This window comes from Nicotiana sylvestris, chromosome 1, assembly GCF_000393655.2.
Source record: "Nicotiana sylvestris chromosome 1, ASM39365v2, whole genome shotgun sequence".
Classification (NCBI taxonomy): domain Eukaryota; kingdom Viridiplantae; phylum Streptophyta; class Magnoliopsida; order Solanales; family Solanaceae; genus Nicotiana; species Nicotiana sylvestris.
In genome coordinates, this window is record NC_091057.1 from 119,329,648 (window position 1) to 119,352,832 (window position 23,185).

General features: G+C 35.7%; 1 protein-coding gene across 3 annotated transcripts; it reads right to left on the bottom strand.

Moving 5' to 3' along the window:
• Positions 1-5,000: 5,000 nt before the first annotated feature.
• Positions 5,001-8,695, bottom strand: LOC104246144 (uncharacterized). Of its 3 annotated transcripts, none has more exons than XM_009801905.2 (5): positions 8,144-8,690; positions 6,795-6,991; positions 6,205-6,303; positions 5,885-5,936; positions 5,001-5,513 (listed from the first exon to the last, which is right to left on the bottom strand). In XM_009801905.2, exons 1-5 carry the CDS (start codon positions 8,667-8,669, stop codon positions 5,374-5,376), a joined length of 1,014 nt encoding a protein of 337 aa, XP_009800207.1. In that variant the 5' UTR covers positions 8,670-8,690; the 3' UTR covers positions 5,001-5,373. The 3 variants fall into 3 exon arrangements, with proteins under 3 accessions (XP_009800207.1, XP_009800206.1, XP_009800208.1); XM_009801906.2 differs by having other exon boundaries at positions 5,377-5,513; positions 5,885-5,950; positions 8,144-8,694; XM_009801904.2 differs by lacking the exon at positions 5,885-5,936 and having other exon boundaries at positions 8,144-8,695.
• Positions 8,696-23,185: the final 14,490 nt, after the last annotated feature.

The following is a 23,185-nucleotide window of genomic DNA, read 5'->3' on the forward strand; positions in this document are numbered from 1 at the left end:
TGTTTTGAATAACTTTTCCCAACATTCAGAGCAAAAAATCAATTTTGAAAAGTCAAAAATCTTCTTCTCTAAAAATTGTAGCTCCTTAGATAAAGATTTTGTAACTACTTCTTTCAACATCAAAGAAGGAACATCTTTTGGTAAATACTTGGAATTTCCTATGTTCCAAGCAAGACCCAAAAATGCAGACTTCCAATTCCTCATTGTCAATTTCAAAAATAAACTCGCAGGATGGAAATCTAAGTTTTTAACTTTAGCAGGAAGAACCACTTTAATAAAATCTACTCTAAACCAGTTATCCAACCATATTATGCAGTACATTCATATTCCGACTCACATAGTTAATAAAATGGAATAATATCAATGGAATTTTTTATGGGATACAACTTTAGAAAAAAAAGAAACTACACCTTATTAGATGGAATGAAATAACTATTCCAAAAGAAGTAGGAAGATTAGGAATTCAAAAATTACGTCAAAAGAACCATGCTTTACTAGCAAGTCTATCTTGGAGGATATTTAAGTCACCACAAGCAATGTGGGCTAACATCCTTCTTAACAAATATCTTAATACATCAACCAAATATTTTCACTCACAAATTTGGACTAATATTATCAATGGCTGGCATCACTGTCAACTAGGAATAAAATGGAATATAGGAAAAGGCACACATATTAAGTTTTGGGAAGATCCATGGATAGGGCCTGTCACAACGATTAAATCACAAATTCAGGGTCCACTACCGTTACACCATCAGAACATCACTATATCCTTTTTAATAAATAATACGGGATGGGATTGGAATAAATTCCCACTTGAGTTACCCACTAATATTACTCATACAATTCAAGCTACTTATCTTTCCAAATATAGTAATAAGGTAGATAATATTTTCTGGGGTTTAACTCCAACGGGTCACTTCACAACTAGATCTATGTATAGAGTTCGGGAAGCACAACTAGCTGAATCTACTAATAGTTATACAAAATATAATTGGATATGGAAGCTTCCTGTGCAACCCAAAATCAAAGGGTTCATTTGGCTTCTACATAGGAAACAACTACCTACCTACCAAGGTCTTCCTTGGCATATTAATTTAATTCAGGATGCTACTTATCAATTTTGTCACCAAGAGGATGAAACTATTAAACACTTATTCCTTGATTGCACAAACGCTAAAACATATTGGTAGGAATTGGGTATTCTTCATTTTATTAACTAAAAAATACCATACACAAACGCATGCAATTGGGTACATGACCTCATAACTTGTTAGGCTCTTCAATTTCCTTATCACATGAATCCAGCTACATACTTGCCTCTAAGCTTATGGAATATATGGCTAGCACGTAATAATAACTGTTATAAGCATGCTATGAACACGACTTCAGTTAAAATAACAACTCAGCAAGGGGCAGAATACACCTACCTAGTAGCTAATAAGCATACTTGTGTTTAAAAAAAAGACAACAAAATCTAAAATGGAAACCTCCAAAAGAAAATTTTTATAAACTAAATACTGATAGAGCACATACAGCAACCAAGGCTGGCATTGGTGGACTAATTTGAAATTCAAAAGCTAAATGAATGTTGGGCTTTATAGCGGCAGTCCCAAGAGATCCATCAACTTCAGCAGAATTGCATGCTTTGTTACAGGGACTTCAGATGACTTACACACACAACCTCATTCCACTGGAGGTGGAAGTGGATTCACAAGACATTATCACACTACTCTTCTCTAACAATATCTCATTTGATAATTTGTTAACTGACTGCAGGTACTTCCTGGACAGGTTAGGTAAGCCAGTAGTACAACATGCGTACAGAGAGCAGAATAGGGTTGCGGATAAACTAGCAAAGGTAGGCTGCAATTTTGACCTTAACTCAGCGGTGTGTATTTTGGAAGACAACCCAGATTTTGCATGGTCAGGTTTTGAGCAAGAAAGGAGTGCAGTGCAAGGATATGTTTTGGAGGACTTCATCACTAACTCAAATAACTCTGATGCTATAAATGGCTATTGTAATAATAATGCAGTAGATAGTAGTATTAATATCAGCTTGTATAATAGTTTGGTACCCACTACTAGTACATTATCGTGTAATAGGATGCAACATAAGCATCCGCCCTCTGTACGCAACACTTAATCTTAATATATGTTTATCTTCTAAACCAAAAAAAAAAACACCTCAATAGCTTATAACGATACACATTGCTTGAATATTTGAACAGCTTTGCCCGATGCAAAAAAAAATTTTGTACCGTGCAACGGTGTAATAATACAAGGGACACTTATGCAAACAGGTCGCTCAAGAATTGCGGAAACAATATCCATATGCAACCATTGTTTGTAGGAAATTTTACCTTAGCAAAGGTATACACTCTATTTATTATAAACCAAAATTATTTTAAAATATTATTTTCTATAGTTACCTTTTATATTTTATAGCGAAATAGGTATTTATGGTATATACTACCATTGAGGCGTGAAATACGCTATATATTTTTTTCCTCTCTTTCTTTTAATTAACACGATTCTCTCTTTCTTTCTCTTCCTTCTCTCTCTTCGAGCAAAATCCATGTTTGTAATCGTGAATTCTCTGGCCGAATCCTCTAGGGTTACTGCAATTGAAAATACTTCTAAGTTGTTGGGTGAAAAAAGGGGAAAGACAGACCATTTCTTCAAAATCAGATTCCTCCATAGCAAGGAGGGGCTCGTCGCTATGAGGCTAAGGCAGCGCGGGGAGCAAAAACGATGTCGGAATAATCCGAGTAGAGCATGGGTACTGTAACATGAACGACGGATACTGCAATATTTTCTACGCCGTAGAAGATTTGAGGGCCTAGGTTTTTGTTCGTCTCCATTTTTAGTTTTAATACAATGTATAGAGTATTTTGCCTGGCCAAAAAATGCCATCGCCGACGAACTTTCTTCTCTTTGCTAGTTAGTCACATACAACGATACAAATACATTGTATTATGTACAAATTCACTCAAACACATTGTATTTTTGTATAAATACATTTTTTTGCCAGTATGTATATATTTCGAAGGTCTGAATTTTTTTAATACAACTGAATACACCTGTATTCATGCATATTGTACATATAGTATGCATGAATACAAGATATAAATATTGAAATACACTTAATACAAACATTAAAATAGAACAGAATATAAACAGTGAATACATTTAATTTTAAAATACAGTGAAATACAATAAAATACACTTAATACAAATAAAATACAGTGAATACAAGGAATAACTAAAATACTGTTAATACAAATATATTTGAATACACTGAATACAAAATAGTAATACAGTAAATACAAACATTGAATTTAATGAATGCAACAATAAAAAACAAATATTGAAACATATTAAATACAACATTTATATACAACTGAAAAAATCATTCTAATTAATTGGTTTGATAATGAGGCGTGTTAAAATTGATTTTGTTGAGTTATATTAGGAGTGTATCACGCTAATTGATCCTATTTCCGTTATTAGATGGCTGAATAGACCTATTTTTAAGGTGATTGTCGCTATTATATTCATGAATACATGGCGCAAATACATGTGAATACAGTCACGTACAGTTGTAACCCCCTGTTTTTTAGACGACTTTTGCTATTGTATTCATGAATACAGTAGCACGAATACAGCGAATACACTAACATAACAACTGAATAGTAGTTATAGGAAGTAATTATGTATATGGAAGCTATATGATGTTAATTGCCACTAAACAATAGTGGTTTCTGAAAATTCCTCTTGTTTGTAACTCCAGACTATTATAGTGCCTATCTATCGCTTTTGTTTAATGCTACCTCATATATTGCTAGGGGTATATATGGATCGGGTTGGTTCGGATTTTATCAAAATAAAACCAAACCAACTATATCGGTTTGGATTGGTTAAGTTTTGTTGGGGTTTTCGGATTTTTTTTACATGAATATTATTCAATCTTACTTTACTAAAGTTATCGATAAAGTTTTGATTAGTGAATATATTTTACTAAATTTTTAAAAAAATAACAAACATATGATCTAATAAAATATTCTTACGGGATAATTTTTTTTAGTAACACATGATGTTTATTTTCTTAGCCGTCTAACAATAATTTTTTGTTGATGTACGCTTTCAAGGTTAATCGAATTTAATAATTAAACATAAAAATCAATATGATACCTAAATAATGATATGTTCTATGTAATTTTAAATTATCGAAATATCATATTCGAAAAAGATGTAGGAAATCGTGACATATGAAAATTAAAAAATAAAGAGATGATTGATACATCAATAACACTTAATAAGAAAGTAATACAATCTATTATTTAAAATAAATAAAAAACGAATGCACTTCATAGTTCTATTCAATATTATGTTCTATGAAGGATTCCAAATATTTCTAAATATTTTTTAATCAAAATTCCATATAAAGTATATATAAAAAGTTATATATTTATATGTCAGTTTGGTTCGAATTTTTTTACTCAACACCAAACTTAGTCGGATTTTAAAGTCGATTTGGTTTGACTTCTCAATTTGATACGATTTTCCGGTTCGGTTCGAACACCCCAATATATTGCCAAAGCATCATTGCGAGCTTTAGACAGTTTTATTTTTCCCTGCCTCTTTTATTTCTTCCCCATGGAACATAATTAGCCGAACTCTCTTGTTTTCCTTCTTTGATCGCATTATTCCTTCGTTTGAGTTTCCTTTGGATTTAGTCAAAAACTATACAAGTAAGCCTATAACACGAGAATATCTAAATTTTTTGTCGCCCTTATTACATGCAACTGTACATACTCAATAGCACCAACTTTTCATGCTATGGATGTAAAAGCAGGTATAAATTACAAGTTGTGGAGTAGTACCCAAATAAGTAATTAAGCTCTTATGATACCAGATCCCTCCACATTGATGCTGGGTATTTCGCATCAATGCAACCCAACTAAATAGTAACAGAAATAATATAAGAAAACAAAAACTGGTACAAACAAACTCCTTAGAACTCAAGGAAATAGTGGTAAGAGCCTATAGAACAAGGCTTGCTCAAGTAAGGTCATAAACTCGCAAGTAGTACAACACTCTAGCAGTTTTATGGTAGGAATATATTCTCATTTCAGGCAAGATTCAACATGTGACAAAATGGAAAAGAGATTAACTAAGTGAGTATACACTATACATATCTATCTGTACAGAATGGCAGGCAAAGTAAGAGAATTGAGGCAAGACCGTCTCAAACTTGCCAAAGCATACTTTGAAGATGTCGAAAACCCACAAAAGGAGAGCAAGATCTTTAAAAATCCAAAATCTTCCACAATGAGCTGACTACAAGTCTGGTTCATCACTTGGCAGCTGTCAATTAGCAGCAAAATCTGCAGCAGCCATGTCCCTAACATGCCGAAAACGCCTTCGTCGAAGGTAAAGTCCAACCAAATAAAACACTGACGAAAGTGCAATGGCAGAATAATCAAAGACATCAATGACATTTTGACGGCCTGCAGTAAGATGGCAATAAACTTACGTTAAACGAAAGAATATAACTGGAAAAGGCAAGCGCATCTTGAGTTGTTCGCCAATAAAAATACCCATTAGCACCCTGACATGCAGGGCAGGATGGAGAAAGAAAAGCTCAGCCTAGCCAAGCTCACATAGCAAATAAATAAAGGACAAAGGTGTATTAGTAAGACACAAGAAGATGCATATTCTCAGCTTGTCTTCACATGCCCATCAGTAGCACTTCTCCCAGTAGTGCCACAGAGATTCATAGTTTATATTTGCACTAAAAGACCAAGACTACATCAAATTGCTTAAGTCTATCATTCTTCTAATTCTACATCCATCAAGTTCAACAAGCAGATGTGAGTACCTATTCTGAGAAAATCAAAGGGGCTGAGTGTGTAGAGGAGTCCCAGGAACATCTGCAAGAAATTATCTGCTTCAGCGGATAAGTTCAAGAAATGAGGTCACTACAAATAACATGTCATAAGATAAATATAGTAGATCTGAAAAGAAACCTATAACAACCATTAAGGCCAGAAGATTATAAGGCTTCAGTGTTCACTTCTGAAATGTTGAGGAAATAAATTGAGACTGTAGAGCTATAAAATGTAAATACTACAGGTAGCTGACTGAAGTAGATTGCATTATGCATAGGAGTCAACGCATTTAGCTGTCAAATGAACTTACAGCAAAAATTCGCAATTTGTTCAAATGAGCACCAGGCCTATCAGGATTCAACATTTCATTAAACACTCTCTTCATGTAAAAGGGCAGCCCAAGCACCTTCTGCAGAAAATAGAAAGAGAAGGATTAAAAAATAAAAGAAAACATGGTGTTCTGCTATTACTTAATGGTAAACCAGTAATCATGTCCGCAGAAAGTGCAGCATTAGAAACCACGAGAAATTGTGGCTCTCTGCTATTATTGAATGATCACCAGTACGAAGGCAGCACAAAATCAGATCAATTCAACTAATATGACAAACATTGACTAATTCGCGTAATCTCTTGCTGGATTTGGGGAAATCACACACTAATGACCTTTTCTTTCCAAGCACATGATCTTGAACTTGAAATTAATGGATTCGGCAAGAAGATATTCTGTTTTCAGCTTGACACTACAAAGGACAATGCACAAATAGATACCAATCCAAACTTGCAAGTGTAACATAGAGAGATAACGTCCAGAAAGATAGTCCAATCGGCACTTTGAAATATAAGGATAATTCCATCTATGCAATCTAACATATGATAGAGTAACATACGAGTCCAACGCACCAGCATGAGGCCATATGTGCCACCCACAAAAAGGCGATTATACTTTCTAACTTTTTTTAAGACCTCAATGACTTCAGCATCCTGCTGGCAGTACAATGATTCCTCAGGTGTCAAATCAGTAATCTTCCTCGAACACATGGGGCAGTTACAAGGCTGAAGTGCAGCACCATAGTTCCAGTACTGCAAAATGCAACCTCCTACACATGGAGAAACCAATTGTAAAGAATATGTTAAAAAAGAAGTATAGAGAAAAGCTTGACCGAAATAACTTCAAGACAAGCAACTGTGGTGGTAGACTGGTCAAGAAGTGGATTTTCACATTATCAACAAATAAGCAGTCAAGAGTACAGTTACTTTTTCTCTAACCTACATCCAAACAACTAACCCCGATCACACAAGGGTACAGCACAGGCTTGACACATCACGCAAGAGGGTAGGAAGCCAAGGTTAGTTAAGTTATAAGATTACAGATCCCAACAATGCCCAAGAAGATTCAAATATCATCCTAATCAATAATTGCTGACTACACTTGCATCAGGTTATCATTTCCTTCTCCCACCTTAAATAATGACAGAAGAAAGGATTCCTGAAATACCCTAATATAATTCAGATTTGAACAAATAACAGAAAAACGTAGAATATAACAACAACAACAACAACAACAACAACAACAACAACAACAACAACAACAACAACAACAACAACAATAACAACAAAAAATCCAGTATATTCTCACAAGTGGAGCCTGGGGGAGAGTAGTGTGTACGCAGACCTTACCCCTACCTAGTGAAGGTAGAGAGGCAACAGAAAAAACGTAGAATGATTTGCGGAAAATAATCTAACATGAGCCACACATCTTTAAAGCCTCCTAATGAACCTAAAAATAATAGGATTAATGTGGTTTCCAACTATATATAGTTTTGTTTTTAAGTAGTAAGGAATGTATTATAGAGAAAACAGCATTAAGCTAATGCTGCAAAACATAGTTACAACTTGTGCAATTCCTCGATTGTATCTAACATCGAATTTAGGTCCTTCACAAGAGCTAGGTTGAGCTAAATATAATCTTATGTGATGTTTTTACATTCTCAACCATCAATTTCCTACGTGAGTTGCTAAATAAAAATTTAGAGTGAAGCGACCACTAGCACCACCCAGTAATTAAGAAATTTCAGAAAATAGGGAAGAACATCCGTCTGCTCCATATAACCCTAATTCATTCCCAATAGAACTGCACAAAATCGATTTCATGGAAAACAAATCATATCCTTGAGAGATATTGTAATAAAACAATCACAGTAAACCGGTAAATGAACCAAAGAGTTTTCAGACTAGCTAAATTTTATTACCACAGTACCAGTGGCCACAGGGACCTCGGCAAGGAACCACAAAATTGCTAAAGCAGATAGGACAACAATCGTCAGTCGGAGGTTTTCCCGTCCTCATAAACGCATTCTCAGCCTCAACAACCACAACGCTATTCGAAGACGCACCATCCGACTCCCCACGGTTCTCGTCCTCAATTGTCCGTCCATGGTTGCCGTCCTGCTCATCCTCAATCTCCTCCGCCACTGAAAACGACACCGTAGTGTCTACCGAATCCTCACTCTCCGGCGATTCGTATCCAATTTCTTCCTCCTCCTCGTCCTCATCGGAGTTCATCATAGCGGAGGAAGAGGCCTCCGCCGCTTCCCCCTCTTGTATGTCGCCGGATTCAGGAGCTAATTCAGAAAGCGAAGAAGGAGCAATTGTGAGGTTGAGGTCAGGGTTAGGGTTTTGGTGACGACGACGATTTCGTAGACGAAGACGATTCAGGAAGAACTTCATGCTTTCTTCGTGATAGCTGAAAATAATGGAAAATGGAAATGGAAGCATTTTAGTTTTGAATTTTTGTTTTTATATGCGGAAATGACGATGACGTGCCTGAAAGTTTATCCAAAAATCAGCTCGCTCGTTTACCTCACTAGTTATTTCGGGGTAGCAAAAAATTAATAAGGGATGAATTTTAATAGAAAAATTATTAATATAAGAATTGTAAGAAACGTTACTATTGCATAATTTATTAATCATGAATGGTTATAAATATATATTATATTATGGATGTTCATTTAATGCTCTGTTGTAGACTCCGCCGTAAATATGTTTATCTATTTGGTACTTTATTGGAAATAAGCCTCCTGAAGAAACTTATCATTTTGGTACTTCGTTATGTATAAATATTACCCCTGATGGAAGATTATCTAAATCTGGTACAGTAACAGCTTACAAGCAACATACAAGCAGCTTACACATAGGGATGACAATTGGGGCGGGGCGAGGCGGGGCGGGGCAGGGCAGGGTAAACTCTAAATGGGGCAGGGCAGGGCAGGGCAGGGAAAGATTTAAATGGGGCGGGGCAGAGCTAATTTTTTTTTTGGTAAATTAGTGGGTTAGGGTAGGGCAGGGCAAACTTTAATTTGGAAAATATGTGGAATATGTGGCAGTCTTCTTCTGCCACATAGAGAAGATGCCACAGTCCTCTTTATTTTTTTAGCTTTGTCCAATTTTTTGAAAAACTGTCGTGTTTACAGAAGACTTGCGAAGCAATTGCTAGCAATCTTTTGTAGAAGATTGAGATTCTCCACCAAAACTAGGAATTTTAGGTATCCAAATGGCGATAATTTTATTTGTGTTTTGTAAAAAAAAAACTACAATTTTTGTTGAGTTAAAATTATGAAAGAATTGTAAACCCTCAACTAATTATGTGACCAAAAAACTCAGCTATTTAATTATATAAAAGAGGAAATATTAAAGAAGTCAATTGTTTAAGGCGTGCATTTCGTATAAAATATAAGTTTTCAAGAGGTTCAACATGTATAATATCACTGTTGCTCATAGCGTTAGCTTTAAGTTATCTTTTTAAGTTGAAAGAGAAATATTATATGAAGTATTAACAGCTATCTTTGTTATCCTCAATAAGGCATTAAAGTATACAATATGGAGATAGAATTTCAACATTCCCCTCCAAATAAATATCTATTTTTTTTTACAATAATTTTTCAAAATTGACAAATAGTCACACGACTGGAGTTTAATCAATTTTGACAACTTTTAAGAAAATAACGACTAAACGAAACAAATTGGTTCAAATAAAAATTTCAAAAAGTTAAAAGAATTAATTTAGAATATTGTAAAAAAAAAATGATGAAAAAACATAAACGAGGCAGGGCGGGGCGGGGCGGGGCAGGGCAAAAATCTGAGAAAATACTAAATGGGGCAGGGTAGGGCGGGTCAAAATGTTAGCAGGCCAAGGCTTGCCCCGCCCCAATTGTCATCCCTACTTACACAGCAGCTTGCAGTAGCAGCTTACAAGTAACTTACAAGCAGCTTACACAACAGCTTGCAGTAGCAGTTTACACAACAGCTTCCTTTCTTCTATAAATAGAGGAGATTTCAGTTCATTCTGTACATGAATTTGAAGTCTCTCTCTCTACTTGTCTTCGGTTTCTTTATTTTAACGTCTTTATTTTATAACACGTTATCCGCACGAGACTCTGCTATTTTGAACACTTACTTCAAATTTAATTTCTATTTCAGTGTTCATCTCCGATGTATGGCGACACTCTACATCCGTGGTAGATCTTGTTCATTCCGAGCATCATAAGACAGATTATATCCTTGAGGTGGTGAGCTTTTCTTCTTGGCGGTAGAGATGTGGATATCACTTACGTCTGGAGTGGCCAAATTTGTGTGAAGTAATTTGAGCATTTTGCTTATATTTAGTTTAATATCTTTATCATCGCTTGCTTGGTTATATGCTACGTATACAATACCTATTTTGGTATTTATTTCCTTCATCCTAATTATCACAATAAAGGATTATAAAGTGGATAACATTGTTAGATCCACTTAAACTCCACCAGAGTTTGCAAGAAATATATAACCACCAGAAGTGGTTATGTTTTGTATATCTCATTGTAACTAAATTTTGTTAACCACCAGAAGTGGTATATGCCTATAACCACCATAAGTGATAATTTAGGCTTTCTATGGTTACAATTGAAGATAAGCTACATAAATATTCTCTATAATAAATGCACGCCTCGATTTGCTCCTGAAGTAGTAAATATTTTTAAAGAGGTTGAAGCATTACAATTTGATGTGATTAATGTGCGTTCAGATAATTATATTTCGTTCCCTGAAGGATGAGAACTTTTGATAAATATTAATCCATTCCTTGAAGTGAATGTGATAATATTAATAAAGCTCATAAATATGAACGCGCTTTTGATATAAATATATTACAATTCACCTCCACAAGAGGTAATATGATTGATGAAATATATACTCAATATTTCGTATTTTAAATTTGCTCATGAAGAAGTAACACAATTGAAATTTTCTCTTGAAGCAGGAAAATATTATGAAATTGTGTCTTTCTGTGCTTAATTAAACAAAATAATAAGCTATTCAAAATTATTTTTGAAGCACATTTTTATTCCCTGGAGTGAATGAAGAAATACCAGAATTCACCTCCTGAAGAGGTAGAATAACAAAGGATATAAATCTTGTTTTTGTGGCATAAAAATCATTATCGTACGTACCCGTTATACGTAAAATATCTTGGAAAATTTTATTAAATATCATTTCAAGGCAAAAGTATTCTTGTAGAATGCTTTCTACTACAACCACATTAATATATTATGATTAGTTATCGAGTTCCCCGAAATAACAACTTATGGATCTTTCCCTAAAGGATGTAATGACTATGTGGTTACCGCTTTGATATAAAATATTCAGATGTTAATGGCATTTCTCCCTGAAGGAGATATTTGTCACAAAGTTGGTGGTAAAAATACTGAAATTCTTAATTTCTTACATTTATAAATTTAGAATTGTCCTTATATTGTCAATTTGATTATGATTTTCTTTCATGATACCAGAAGTGTCTGAGCACTATTTGGTAGTATAAAATTTTTTAAAAGCCCCTGAAGAGCTAACTGTTTGTCTAAAAGACACATAATACACGTAGTGTCTGAGTAATATTTGATTGTGAAAAATAAATTGAAGGCTCCCGAAGAGCTTATATGCAAATTTGTCATTCATATTATATGATTATAGTCAAAACATATGTTGTAGTAAACCTGAAGTTTACTAATACAAATGACAATCATACTGAGACTACAAATGATTGAAAAATTGAAATCTTCATGTTTCCACAATCATAGGGGGTAAATATGTATGTGAGAAGTTACCCCCTTATTCTTCAATTTGTATTACATCATGTAACACAGTAAACCAGAAGTTTACTAATACAAAAGCAGCTACAGTAAATCAAAAATTTACTTCTACAAAAGTATCACAATAAACCAGAAGTTTACTAATGCAAAAGTAGCTACAGTAAATCAAAAATTTACTTATACAAAGGTAGCCATAGTAAATCAGAAGTTTACTAATGCAAAAACAGCTGCAGTAAATCAAAAATTTACTTATACAAAGGTAGCCACAATAAATCAGAAGTTTACTAATGCAAAAATAGCTACAGTAAATCAAAAATTTACTTATACAAAATAGCCACAGTAAACCAGAAGTTTACTAAAGATAGTGCATGCCATGATAAACTTGAAGTTTTCATTTACCATTTTTAAATGAGATATTTGAGAATTCAGATAAACATACACTGAAGAACTAAAAGATTCTTCAAGAAATCTCTTGTGTTGCTTGTTCTCATAATAAATTGATTATACCAGCTAAAGTTGGGGCTAAGACCCCTGATTCTGAAATATATAAAAGGTGAATATGGACTCATTCACCTGTCATGTGAACCACTTATAGATGCATATATAAGATGGTTACATATATATTTATTGTTAACCTGCAGTTTGGCATTTGAGATTGCTTTTCTCAATTAAGAGCATAACTTTCAGATTATGAAATCAAGATAGTTCATCTTGATAATGCTGGTTTATATCCAAGCTGGTTTAGCATTGAATACTTTGGGTCGTCACCTATTTTTAATTGCATTCTGTGCTTCCGAGGCCTTGAAAACCTCATTTACACTCTCCTAGATTTGTGTGAACAGTCCGGGCGCGTAGACGGAAAGCTTAAATATGAAATTCTGTGAAAATGATGAAATTTGAGTTTAAAATGAATAAATTTGACTTCGGTCAATATTTTGGGTAAACGGACCCAGATCCATAATTTGACGGTCCCGGAGGGTCCGTAGGAAAATGTGGGACTTGGTCGTATGCCCGGAATCGAATTCCGAGGTCCCAAGCTCGAGAAATGAATTTTTAAGTAAAATTATTTTCTGAAAATGTTTAAGAAATTTTGAAATGAAATCTGATTAGAAAGCGATGGTATCGAGCCCGTATTTTGGTTCCGGCACCCGGTATAGGTCTTATATATAGTTTAAGTCATTTCTGTAAAATTTGGTTGAAAACGGAGTCCGTTTGATGTGATTCGGACCTAAATTGCTAAAGTTGATGTTTTATGAAGTTTGAGAAAAATCCTTTGATTTTGAGGTTTGATTCATTGTTTTTGAGGTTATTTTGGCGATTTGATCTCATGGATAAGTTCGTATAAAGTTGTTGAGTTAGTCCGTGTGTTTGGTCAGGAGCCCCGAGGGCTCGGGTGTGATTCGGATGTGTTTCGGAGGGTTTCGGACTTGGAAAATGTTGCAGGTTTCTCAGTTGTTGGGTTTCTGGTACTTCCTTCTTCGCGTTCGCGGGAGTACCCACGCGAACGCAATGGGTTAATTGTTGCTGAAGGAATTTCCTTCTACGTGAACGCGTAGCTCAGGCCACGAACGCGAGGCTTTGGGGGGGATAACCCTTCGCGAACGCGCTCCTAGCCACGCGAACGCGAAGGCCAAATGGGTCTGGGCAGGGGGTGGGGTAGTTGTCTTACGAGAACGCGAACCTTTGGACGCGGACGCGAGGGCTCGAGGAGATTACTCTCCGTGAACGCGAGCCCGTGTACGCGAACGCGAAGGCTCACCCAGCCTGACCATCGCGAACGCGAAAGGCATTTTCGCCCAGTGATTTTAAAAAGGCCAAAAACAGAACACTTCCGGGATTTTATAAAAAATTTACAAACCTCTTCTTCTCCAAAGCTCTTAGGCGATTTTTGAAGCTTCTCTTCACCATAATCTCTTGGGTAAGTAATCTTTAACTTGTTTTCTTCATTTTCCATAAACACCCACTAGATGTTTAGGCCTAAAACATGTAATTAAGGGTAGAAATTAGGGATTTGGGTAGAGTTAGGGCTTTTTGATTATTTGTGATTTAGACCTCGTTTTGGGGTCGGATTTGAAAACAAATTATATATTCGGACTCGTGGGCGAATGGGTGATCGGGTTTTGGTCCGAACCTCGTGTTTTGACCAAGCGGGCCCGGGGTCAATTTTTGGGATTTTGGGAAGAATGATTGGAAAGTTATAATTGAACATTGGAATTGGATTGTTTGGCACTTATTGAGTCAATAATGTATAGATTCGATTGAGTTGGAGCCGAATTTGAGAGGAAAAGCGGTGTTTGAGGCTTGAGTTGGCCGTGGAAGTTCGAGGTAAGTGTTCGGTCTAACCTTAGCTTGAGGGATTAAGAGTTGAGTCCTATTTGCTACTTGCTTCTTGTTGAGTGCGACGCATAGGCATGATGACGAGTATCTATACGTTGCTGTCGACCATGACCGTGAGTCTTAAATTTGAACGTTGTTGTGCTCTTAGATGGCACTTCGGATGCTTTAATTAATGATCTCCTATATTGAGTAAAGATTGATTTTATCCTCGTAGATCTTAGTTATGATTGAGTATTGTCATTAATTGAGCTGAGTACAAAATGAGTTACGATTTGGTTATAGCTGATTCTCCCTTGCCGGGATGACTGTTTCGATATTGTTGTTCCCTTGCCGGGAAGTTATTATATTATTTTTGTTGCCTTGCCGGGATTTCTTGAAATTTTGTGATGACTTGTAAACGGGAGTGGGTGGTACGCCTACCACAAGATATAAGGAAATGGGAGCGAGTGGTTCGCCTACCACAAGATATGATGAAATGGGAGCGGGTGGTACGCCTACCACAAGATCGATGAAATGGGAGCGGGTGGTACGCCTACCACGAGCGCCTACCACGAGATATAATGAAATGGGAGCGGGTGGTACGCCTACCACAAGATATGAGAAATAGGATCGGGTTGCACGCCTGCAACAAGATGAAACTGAAAGTGAAAATTGCCTTATTTCTTTTTATCCGTGTTAGAAGTTAAATTGTAGTTTCCTTATTATTCTTTGATATTCTATTTTATTTGCTACCCTCGAAACATGTTCCCCTTCCCCAACTTTGATTGTTTATTACCTGTTTACTTTTTCCGCTATATATTATATAACTGCACAGGTTTATCTGGAGTCTGGTCCTAGCCTCGTCACTACCTCGCCGTGGTTAGGTCAGACACTTACCAGCACACGGGGTCAGTTGTGCTGATGCTACACTCTGCACTTATGTGCAGATATCGGAGCAGCGTTTGAGCAGCAACATTAGCTCGGGAGCAGCCTTCAGTCCACCTAGACACCGAGGTAGCCTTGCAGGTGTCCGCAGGCCCGACGTCTCCTCTATCCTATTTTATATTCTGTTATCTCATGTATTCGAGACAGACAGTGTTATCTTTCTTTCAAACTGATGTATGTAGTATTCTTAGTAGTCCGTGGATGATGTGACACCAGGTTCTGGGTAGAGACATGTATTGATTTTTAGATATTTGGGTTTCATATTTATTTAAGACTTATACTAAATTTTATTTTCCGCTGTCATTTAAATGCTTAATCATTGATAATTTAATTGGCGAAACATGTATAAAAACGAATGAGTTAGTGGTTTCTAAGTTCATAACTTGCCTAACTTCTACGAGTAGGCGCCATCACGACTCCCGATGGTGGGAATTCCAGTCGTGACATACCTCCTACTAATAGCTAAACCATTGCTTATGAGGACAAAGATTCATGTGTTGGTCTAAAATTTTCTAAATTGCATATAGCAGCACATGTATGCATCAGACCAACAATATATGATAAATCCTCCCCTCACAATTGGTTTAGGATCAGAAACCAAATATTTTTACTATCTTTTGATGTGTGGTATATGATTAATTTCTCTACCACAATGCACAACGATATGTTTCCCAAAGAAGATTGGGGATATATGTTAGTTTTTCTAACATTTGGGGGATCGAATAAATAGCTGAAAAATATGCTATATGAATCGAATTATCATCAATATGATCCTCACTTAGAAGATAATTCAAGTAAAATGCCAGAAGCATTTGCTGATCCAAAATTAAATAATATATTTCAGCTGCAAAATGCTTCTGGCACTTGTGAGCATGTGATTTTTGCCCTAAATATGATTATTCCCAAAATCCCAAACAAAATAATTTTTCTTTATTTTCTTTACAATTTTTGTGCATTTTTGTGTCATTTTCCGATAATTGTGGCATTCTATTTGCGCATTTTAATTCTATGAAGTACGAAATATGCATTTTTGCATTTAGGTTTTAGTATCAATTAAGGGTTAATTTGTTTTAAAATAAAACATGAAAAACACAAAAATTAGTTCACTTTCGCATTTTAATGATTTTTATTATGAATTTGTCGTGAAATAGTTTTTTAACAATTCTAGGCATTAGTCAGTTTTAGTTTTTGAAGTATATTAGGACTCTACTTTAATTGTTGCAATTCTATAAAATCAGAAAATAATTACAAAATTGCAAAATGGAAAATAATTAGATAAAATGAAATAAAAAAAAACAAGAAAGGAAATTAAAGTGAAAAGCAAGGGGCTGGCCAAGTTTGGGCCAAATCAAAGAAATATTTCAGGCCCAAACGCCTTAACCCGTTGCAACCAGTCCAGCCCAAACCCTCAACTCGGTCTGCCCCCCTGTTAAATGAAACGGTGTCGTTTCAAGGCCTTTGGATCAGGACCGTTGGATCTCATCAATCCAACGGTCCGGAACTAACGAGGTTCCCAGTATATAAATGTCCAAACCAGACCCCCTACCCCATTTACATCGTCTTCCTCACCCCACCCCTTCTTCCCTAACCCTAATCCGCGCCGCCCTAAAAACCCTTGCCGGCGGTGAACGTGACCTACACCGTTCACCCTGAAATTAACACCATGGGTTCCCCTCACCCTCCTCTTGCTGCTACACTCGGTGGTTTGCCTCGAATAGGGTCGGAACTCTTCGAATCTTGATTTGAAGTTTTCCGGCCAGTTGATAGTTTGTCCAACTCGGCCCAAATTCACACCCTACAACCCCCAGCCCTTCCTCAACACCAATCTGTGGTTGTTTCCTTCCAAATCACCCCGAAACGACCCAAATATTAGATCTAAGAATCACGGCCCAAACCCTAAAGTCAAACCCTTCTGATTTCAAACCGTAGCACCCTTAACCATGTGTTCTCGTGTAAGAGCACATGGTTAGGGATGTTACGCGTCAAAAATCTGAAAGGGTTCGTATGTTCATGACTGGCCGGAGCCCTTTTTGCCTTTGTGAGTTCTTCTTTTCTTCTTTTACTGTTTCTTTTACTCGCATGATTAAAGTATTATTTGCAGTCGTTGTTCATTATCTTCCTATTTATTCTTTGGTTTAACTGTGTTAGTTCAGTTTCTGTTAATTATTGTTGATGCTGAGTTTGTTAGTTGATTGAATGAATATAATTTCTTGATTATAATTTAATAATTAGTTTAAGTTCTTTTAATGTTAATCATGGTAGCTTAAGCACAGTTTATTTTCGTTTAGCTTATTTGAGTTGGTTAGTTGAACATAATTGGGTTAGTCAGTCTGATTAGCTAGTTTCTGATTGTTAAGTGATTAATTTTAGTTGGTTTCTGATTGTTAGTTAATTGATTTAGTTAGTTTCAGACTGGGTTAAGGTATTGGGTTTAGTTATCAAGGATAAGGGTAAGGTCAGTGATTCTGAGAGGCTTTCAGGGGTAATCTGGGTATGGAAAAGGGTAGTTCTGATAGGAATAGTAATATCAAAGTATAGGGAAGGGCAGTATGGGTATTGTATGGGTAGAGTAATGCTTTAGGACCTTCTAGAATGAGTTTCAAGTGTAAATTTTAATAAGTACACTGCAGTTACTTGTTTAGCAAGATAAGAATAGAGGGACCAAAGTGAAAATAGAGAGGGACCAATTAGAGAAATCAAAACTTAGTTTATTCTTTGAGGTTTGCCTATAAAAGGGCATTAGATGCCTTGGAAAAGGGGCTCTCAGATTTTCTGCCTTGAGCCTTAAGTTCTAATTTGAGCATTCATTCCTTCTTTATTTTAGTTGGCATTTCAATTCGAAGTTATTCAACAAAAAAAACATCAAATATGGAAATCTGAAACAGTTTCAGAGTTCCATTATCAGTGTTGTGTTTCAGCTGTGAGGGACAGGGGTATGTTAGGCTGATTTGTGGAAATTGGCTTACATTTCTGATTTTTTGGAAGTAATATGTCTGTGTTTCTGTGGTATCACATTGCTGGGTTGTTGCTGTTGTTGTTCAAAATACTTGAATCCTCACCTTTTCTCTATTTTATATTTCAATTTCCAGGTACATTTCCCTGAATCTCAATGATGTATGTTGAAGTTGAAATGAAGTGTTCCAAGGCTTGTTATTCAATTGAAAGTAGCCTGTGTCTTTGATGATAGTAGTAGTGTACTCACCTGTTATGTAATTGGCAGAATGTGTATAATTAAACTTGTTCATTAGGGTAAATTACATGTTGAATGTTACATGGTTTAGAACTGTTTAATTGGACATTTGGATATTCAGATTCTTGTGTATAGTCAGGGGTGGAGTTCGTTGAAACTAAGCATTTCATGTTTATACCATTATCATTTTCTGTTTGCTTAAGTTTCACGGTATGCTAAAAATCAAATCTGCAAAAGTTGCAATTAATTTAGAGTTCAACACGCTTGGTTGTCTTAATTTTGGGTGTAAGATGAATTGGGCACAGCTTCATACTGGGCCAATTTTGGGCCTGGCTAATTTGCAGTCGACCCAGATTGTGGCTAGACGAGAAATTGAAATAAGACCCAAGGATTCAATCCCTGGGCTGTGCGAATACAAGCCAAGTTTTGGGCCTGTTTTTGCCTAACGTCGATACGCTTTAAGGGGCTGTGTCCGCAGCCTTGGCCTGGTGGGGCTTTTTGAGCTCAGGGCCCATTCGTTTGGTATTTTTGTCCAGATTTTCAACTTCTAATTCAACAAATTGTAGGCTTAATCAATTAGAATCCTCAAGTAGTTAATGACACAATTATTCTTTTGCGTAGGCTAGGAAATGGTGTTTAGCGAATTTCACCGCCTTTCCCAAAATAACAATACGTTAGAATCTTTAAGCACGCTCTTAATAAAGTTACCTTCTTAAACTCGGGTGCGCATTGATGCGACCCAAATCCAAATCTCGATGAAGCCAAGATGTGTCGACAATCGCGGGTGCATTGGTTGCGACGTGGTTCGAAACATGTTTTCGCGACATCGTAATTCTTATAAAAATAACTAATGACAGAAAAGAGCTTTACAGATTGATGTGGGCCTTACCGCACAAAATGAATAAATGTGGGGCCCTTAATAAGTAATTATCGACATGATTAGAATTGGGATGGCCGTTTAGCGAACTTCACGGGTTTTCCCCAAAGTAACTCTATGTAGCATCTTTAGGTACGATTTAATTAAATAACCCTCTTCAAATTCGGGTGCGCATTGATGCGACTCAAATCCAAATCTCGGCGAAGTCGAAACGTGTTGATAACTATGGGTGCATTGATTGCGACGTAGCTTGAAATACATTTTCACAACGTCACAATTCTGCTAAAATAAATAAACAATAGAAGCGGTTTACAAATAAAAAGCACATAAGTTAACATGTATTAAAATCAGATAAAATCAAATACAACAGTTAAGCGACCGTGCTAGAACCACAGAATCCGGGAATGCCTAACACCTTCTCCCGGGTTAACAGAATTCCTTACCCGGATTTCTGGTTCGCGGACTATAATAGAGTCATATTTTTCCTCGGTTCGGGATTAAACCGGTGACTTGGGACACCATTAACCTCCCAAGTGGCGACTCTGAATAATTAATAATTAAATCCCGCTCCGATTGTCCTTTAATTGGAAAAACTCCTTTACGCCCTTCCGGGGGTGTAGGCAGGTGAAAAAGGAGGTGTGACAGCACTTAGAAGATAATTCAAGTAAAATGCCAGAAGCATGAAGCGTGGTAGACCAATCGGTTTCAAAGAAAACAATCCTTGAAAAATGATAGGAGCTAATGATCATAATGAGGAGGAAATGAGCTCTAGAAGAGCTCACGATATAACATTTCATGAAACTCCAGAAGAAGTTCAGGTACCTGAAAATAAAGAAAGTGATGAGATCTCAACAAGTTATGTCGCTTAGGAACCGATACAAAATGATCGTCGACGATATATTTGATACAATATAGTGCACAATATTGTAAAAGATTGTGAGGATCGGACCTGTAGTCCAGGCACCTGGAGATGTCATGCCATTTAAATGCAAGACATAACTTATATGACTCATTTGATTAAGTCTATATGAAGATCCCTGAAGGAATTAAAATGCTTGAAGCATATAATTCAAAGTCTCAGAAAATGTACTCGATCAAATTATAAAGATCTTTGTACGGTTTAAAGTAATCTGGGCGTATGTGGTATTATCGTCTCAGTGAATATTTGCTGAAAGAAAGTTATATATATAATGTTATTTATCCATGTATTCAGAATTTGATATAATTGTTGTTCATGTTGATGACATAAATCTTGTTGGAACACCAGAAGAGCTCCAAAAGGCAATTAAATATCTTAAGAAAGAATTTGAGATGAAAGATCTTGAAAAGACAAAACTTTGTCTTGGTCTGCAAATTGTACATTTAGCGGACATGATCTTTTATCCATCAACCTACATATACAGAAAGAGTCTTAAAACGCTTTTCCATGGACAAAGCACACCCATTGAGTACACCAATGGTTGTTCGATCACTTGAAGTGGATAAGGATTTGTTCCAACCTCCAGAAGAGGATGAGGAACTCCTTGGTCCCGAAGTACCCTATCTCAGTGCAATTGGTGTACTAATGTATCTTGCTAATGCTACAAGGCCTGACATAACATTTTCTGTTAATTTACTAGCAAGATATAGTTCTTCCCCTACGCAGATTAAGGATCCGTTCTTACCTCCAGAAGAGGATGATGAACTTCTTGGTCCTGATATACCCAAGTCTCTACACTGTACTCTTTTTCCCTTGCTCAGGTTTTTTTCCCATTGGGTTTTTCCTGGTAACGTTTTTAATGAGGTAGCTTGCAATGTATATTATTAGTGTACTCTTTTTCCTTGACTAAGATTTTGTTCCTCACCGGATTTTTTCTAGTAAGGTTTTAACGAGGCACATAATAATGAACATCCAAAGGGGAGTGTTTTGAAATTATTATTGTGGATGTTCATTTATTACTCCAATGTAGATAATCTTCCTGAAGAAGATTGTCCATTTAGTATTCCATTGAAGTTTTCTACAAACAGCTGATTCAGGCAGGTTGCAAGCAACTCAATGAAATGACTTGTAGCAGCTTCTTGATTTGATTAGATTAATTTAAATCGATCTGAAATAGTAGTGGATAATATTCTCTACAAATTCAACTTTTGAGAAAATAGTATACAACATTGAAATGCGGAAACTCGAATATTTGAAACAAGATTTTCATCAGGGGGAGTAAAATACGCGATGAACTCTTTTTTCCTAACTAAGGTTTTTTTCCCATGGGGTTTTCCTTATAAGGTTTTTAATGAGGCACCTTGCAATGCGTATACTGAATATGTGTACTCTTTTTCCTTCACTAGGATTTTTTCCACGGGGTTTTTCCTAGTAAGGTTTTAATGAGGCACTTATCTTTTAATGAACATCCAAGGGGGAGTGTTATAAATATATTATATTATGCATGTTTATTTAATACTCCATTGTAAATAAGCGTCCTAAAAAAGCTTATTCATATGAGACTCCGCCTTAAATATGTTTATCTATTTGGTACTATTGGAAATAAGCCTCCTTAAGTCTGATACAGTAGCAACTTACAAGCAACATACAAGCAGCTTACACAACAGCTTGCAGTAGCAACTTACACAACAGCTTGCTTTCTTCTATAAATAGAGGAGATTTCAGTTCATTTTGTACATGAACTTGAAGTTGAATAATAAATCTCTCTCTCTCTCTCTCTACTTGTCTTCGGTTTCTTTACTTTAACGTCTTTATTTTATAACATGAATGATATAATATATATTATCTGTTTGTCTTTTAAAAAAATTATTTAGTATTTTAAATGTTTTAATATATATTATTACTTTTTATATTCTTATTTCACTTTTAATTCCGTATAAAATAATATTATATAAATTAATGTATTATTTATGTGCACACAAATACAACTATAGAGTATTGCACAACATTGCATATTTGCATTACTAATGTTGGATTCTATGTACACGCAACCAAACGAGCTTTTATTTTTTTATCTTTTGTTAGTTATTTTTTCCTCTTCACATTGTTAGAGGTCTAGCTTTAATGTGTTTTAAAGCATTTTCCTTTTAAATATGAGATCTTAATCATTAAGTTGTTTGGTCGAGTACTCACTAAGTTAAAAAGGACAACATAATGCATAAGACATCACACGCCAGGAACACCGCACACCAAGGGGTGGCATACTCGGCTAAGTATTTTACAAAATAATTTTTACTGACTGCGGTGCTTAACTGTTAATTTGATCACACATTTTAGCAAAAAATAAAAGTAAATAGAGGATATATATGATATAGTAGTAATAAGATAATATTGAACCGCATTTTGGAAAAGTTTGCAAAGTTTAAAATCATTTCAATCAAAGACTCTAAAGGTGATTTAAGATAATTTGACATAGTTTTAAAGACATTTGATAACTTAAATCACGCTTAAACTTGACTTCCTATGGCTCAAATCAACCACGAGTAACCACAAGTATCTAACGAATTGTTGGTGCACTGGACAAATGCGAAAGCACATAGTACAACACAAACTTAAAAAAGAAAATTTTCAGAATTATTTTGAAATGAAAGCCGATAAGACTTTTTCCCTTTGGGTAAAACTGAAAGGCAAATTACCCGAGCTTTGCTAAGTAATTAGGAAGCACTATAAATGCAAAAGAAGCACCATTACTTAGAGTTCTATGCCCACAAGCACAAGCACAAGACGCGGGCCTAAATAATTAGGCAGCTGAATATCATGTTGCGATTTTCTTCCAGTTAATAAATATCTGGGACTAGGATTACTAATTGGCTGGGTAATCTACTGAAGTTTGAATCTGAACCAAAAGCTGTCTACATCTGTATA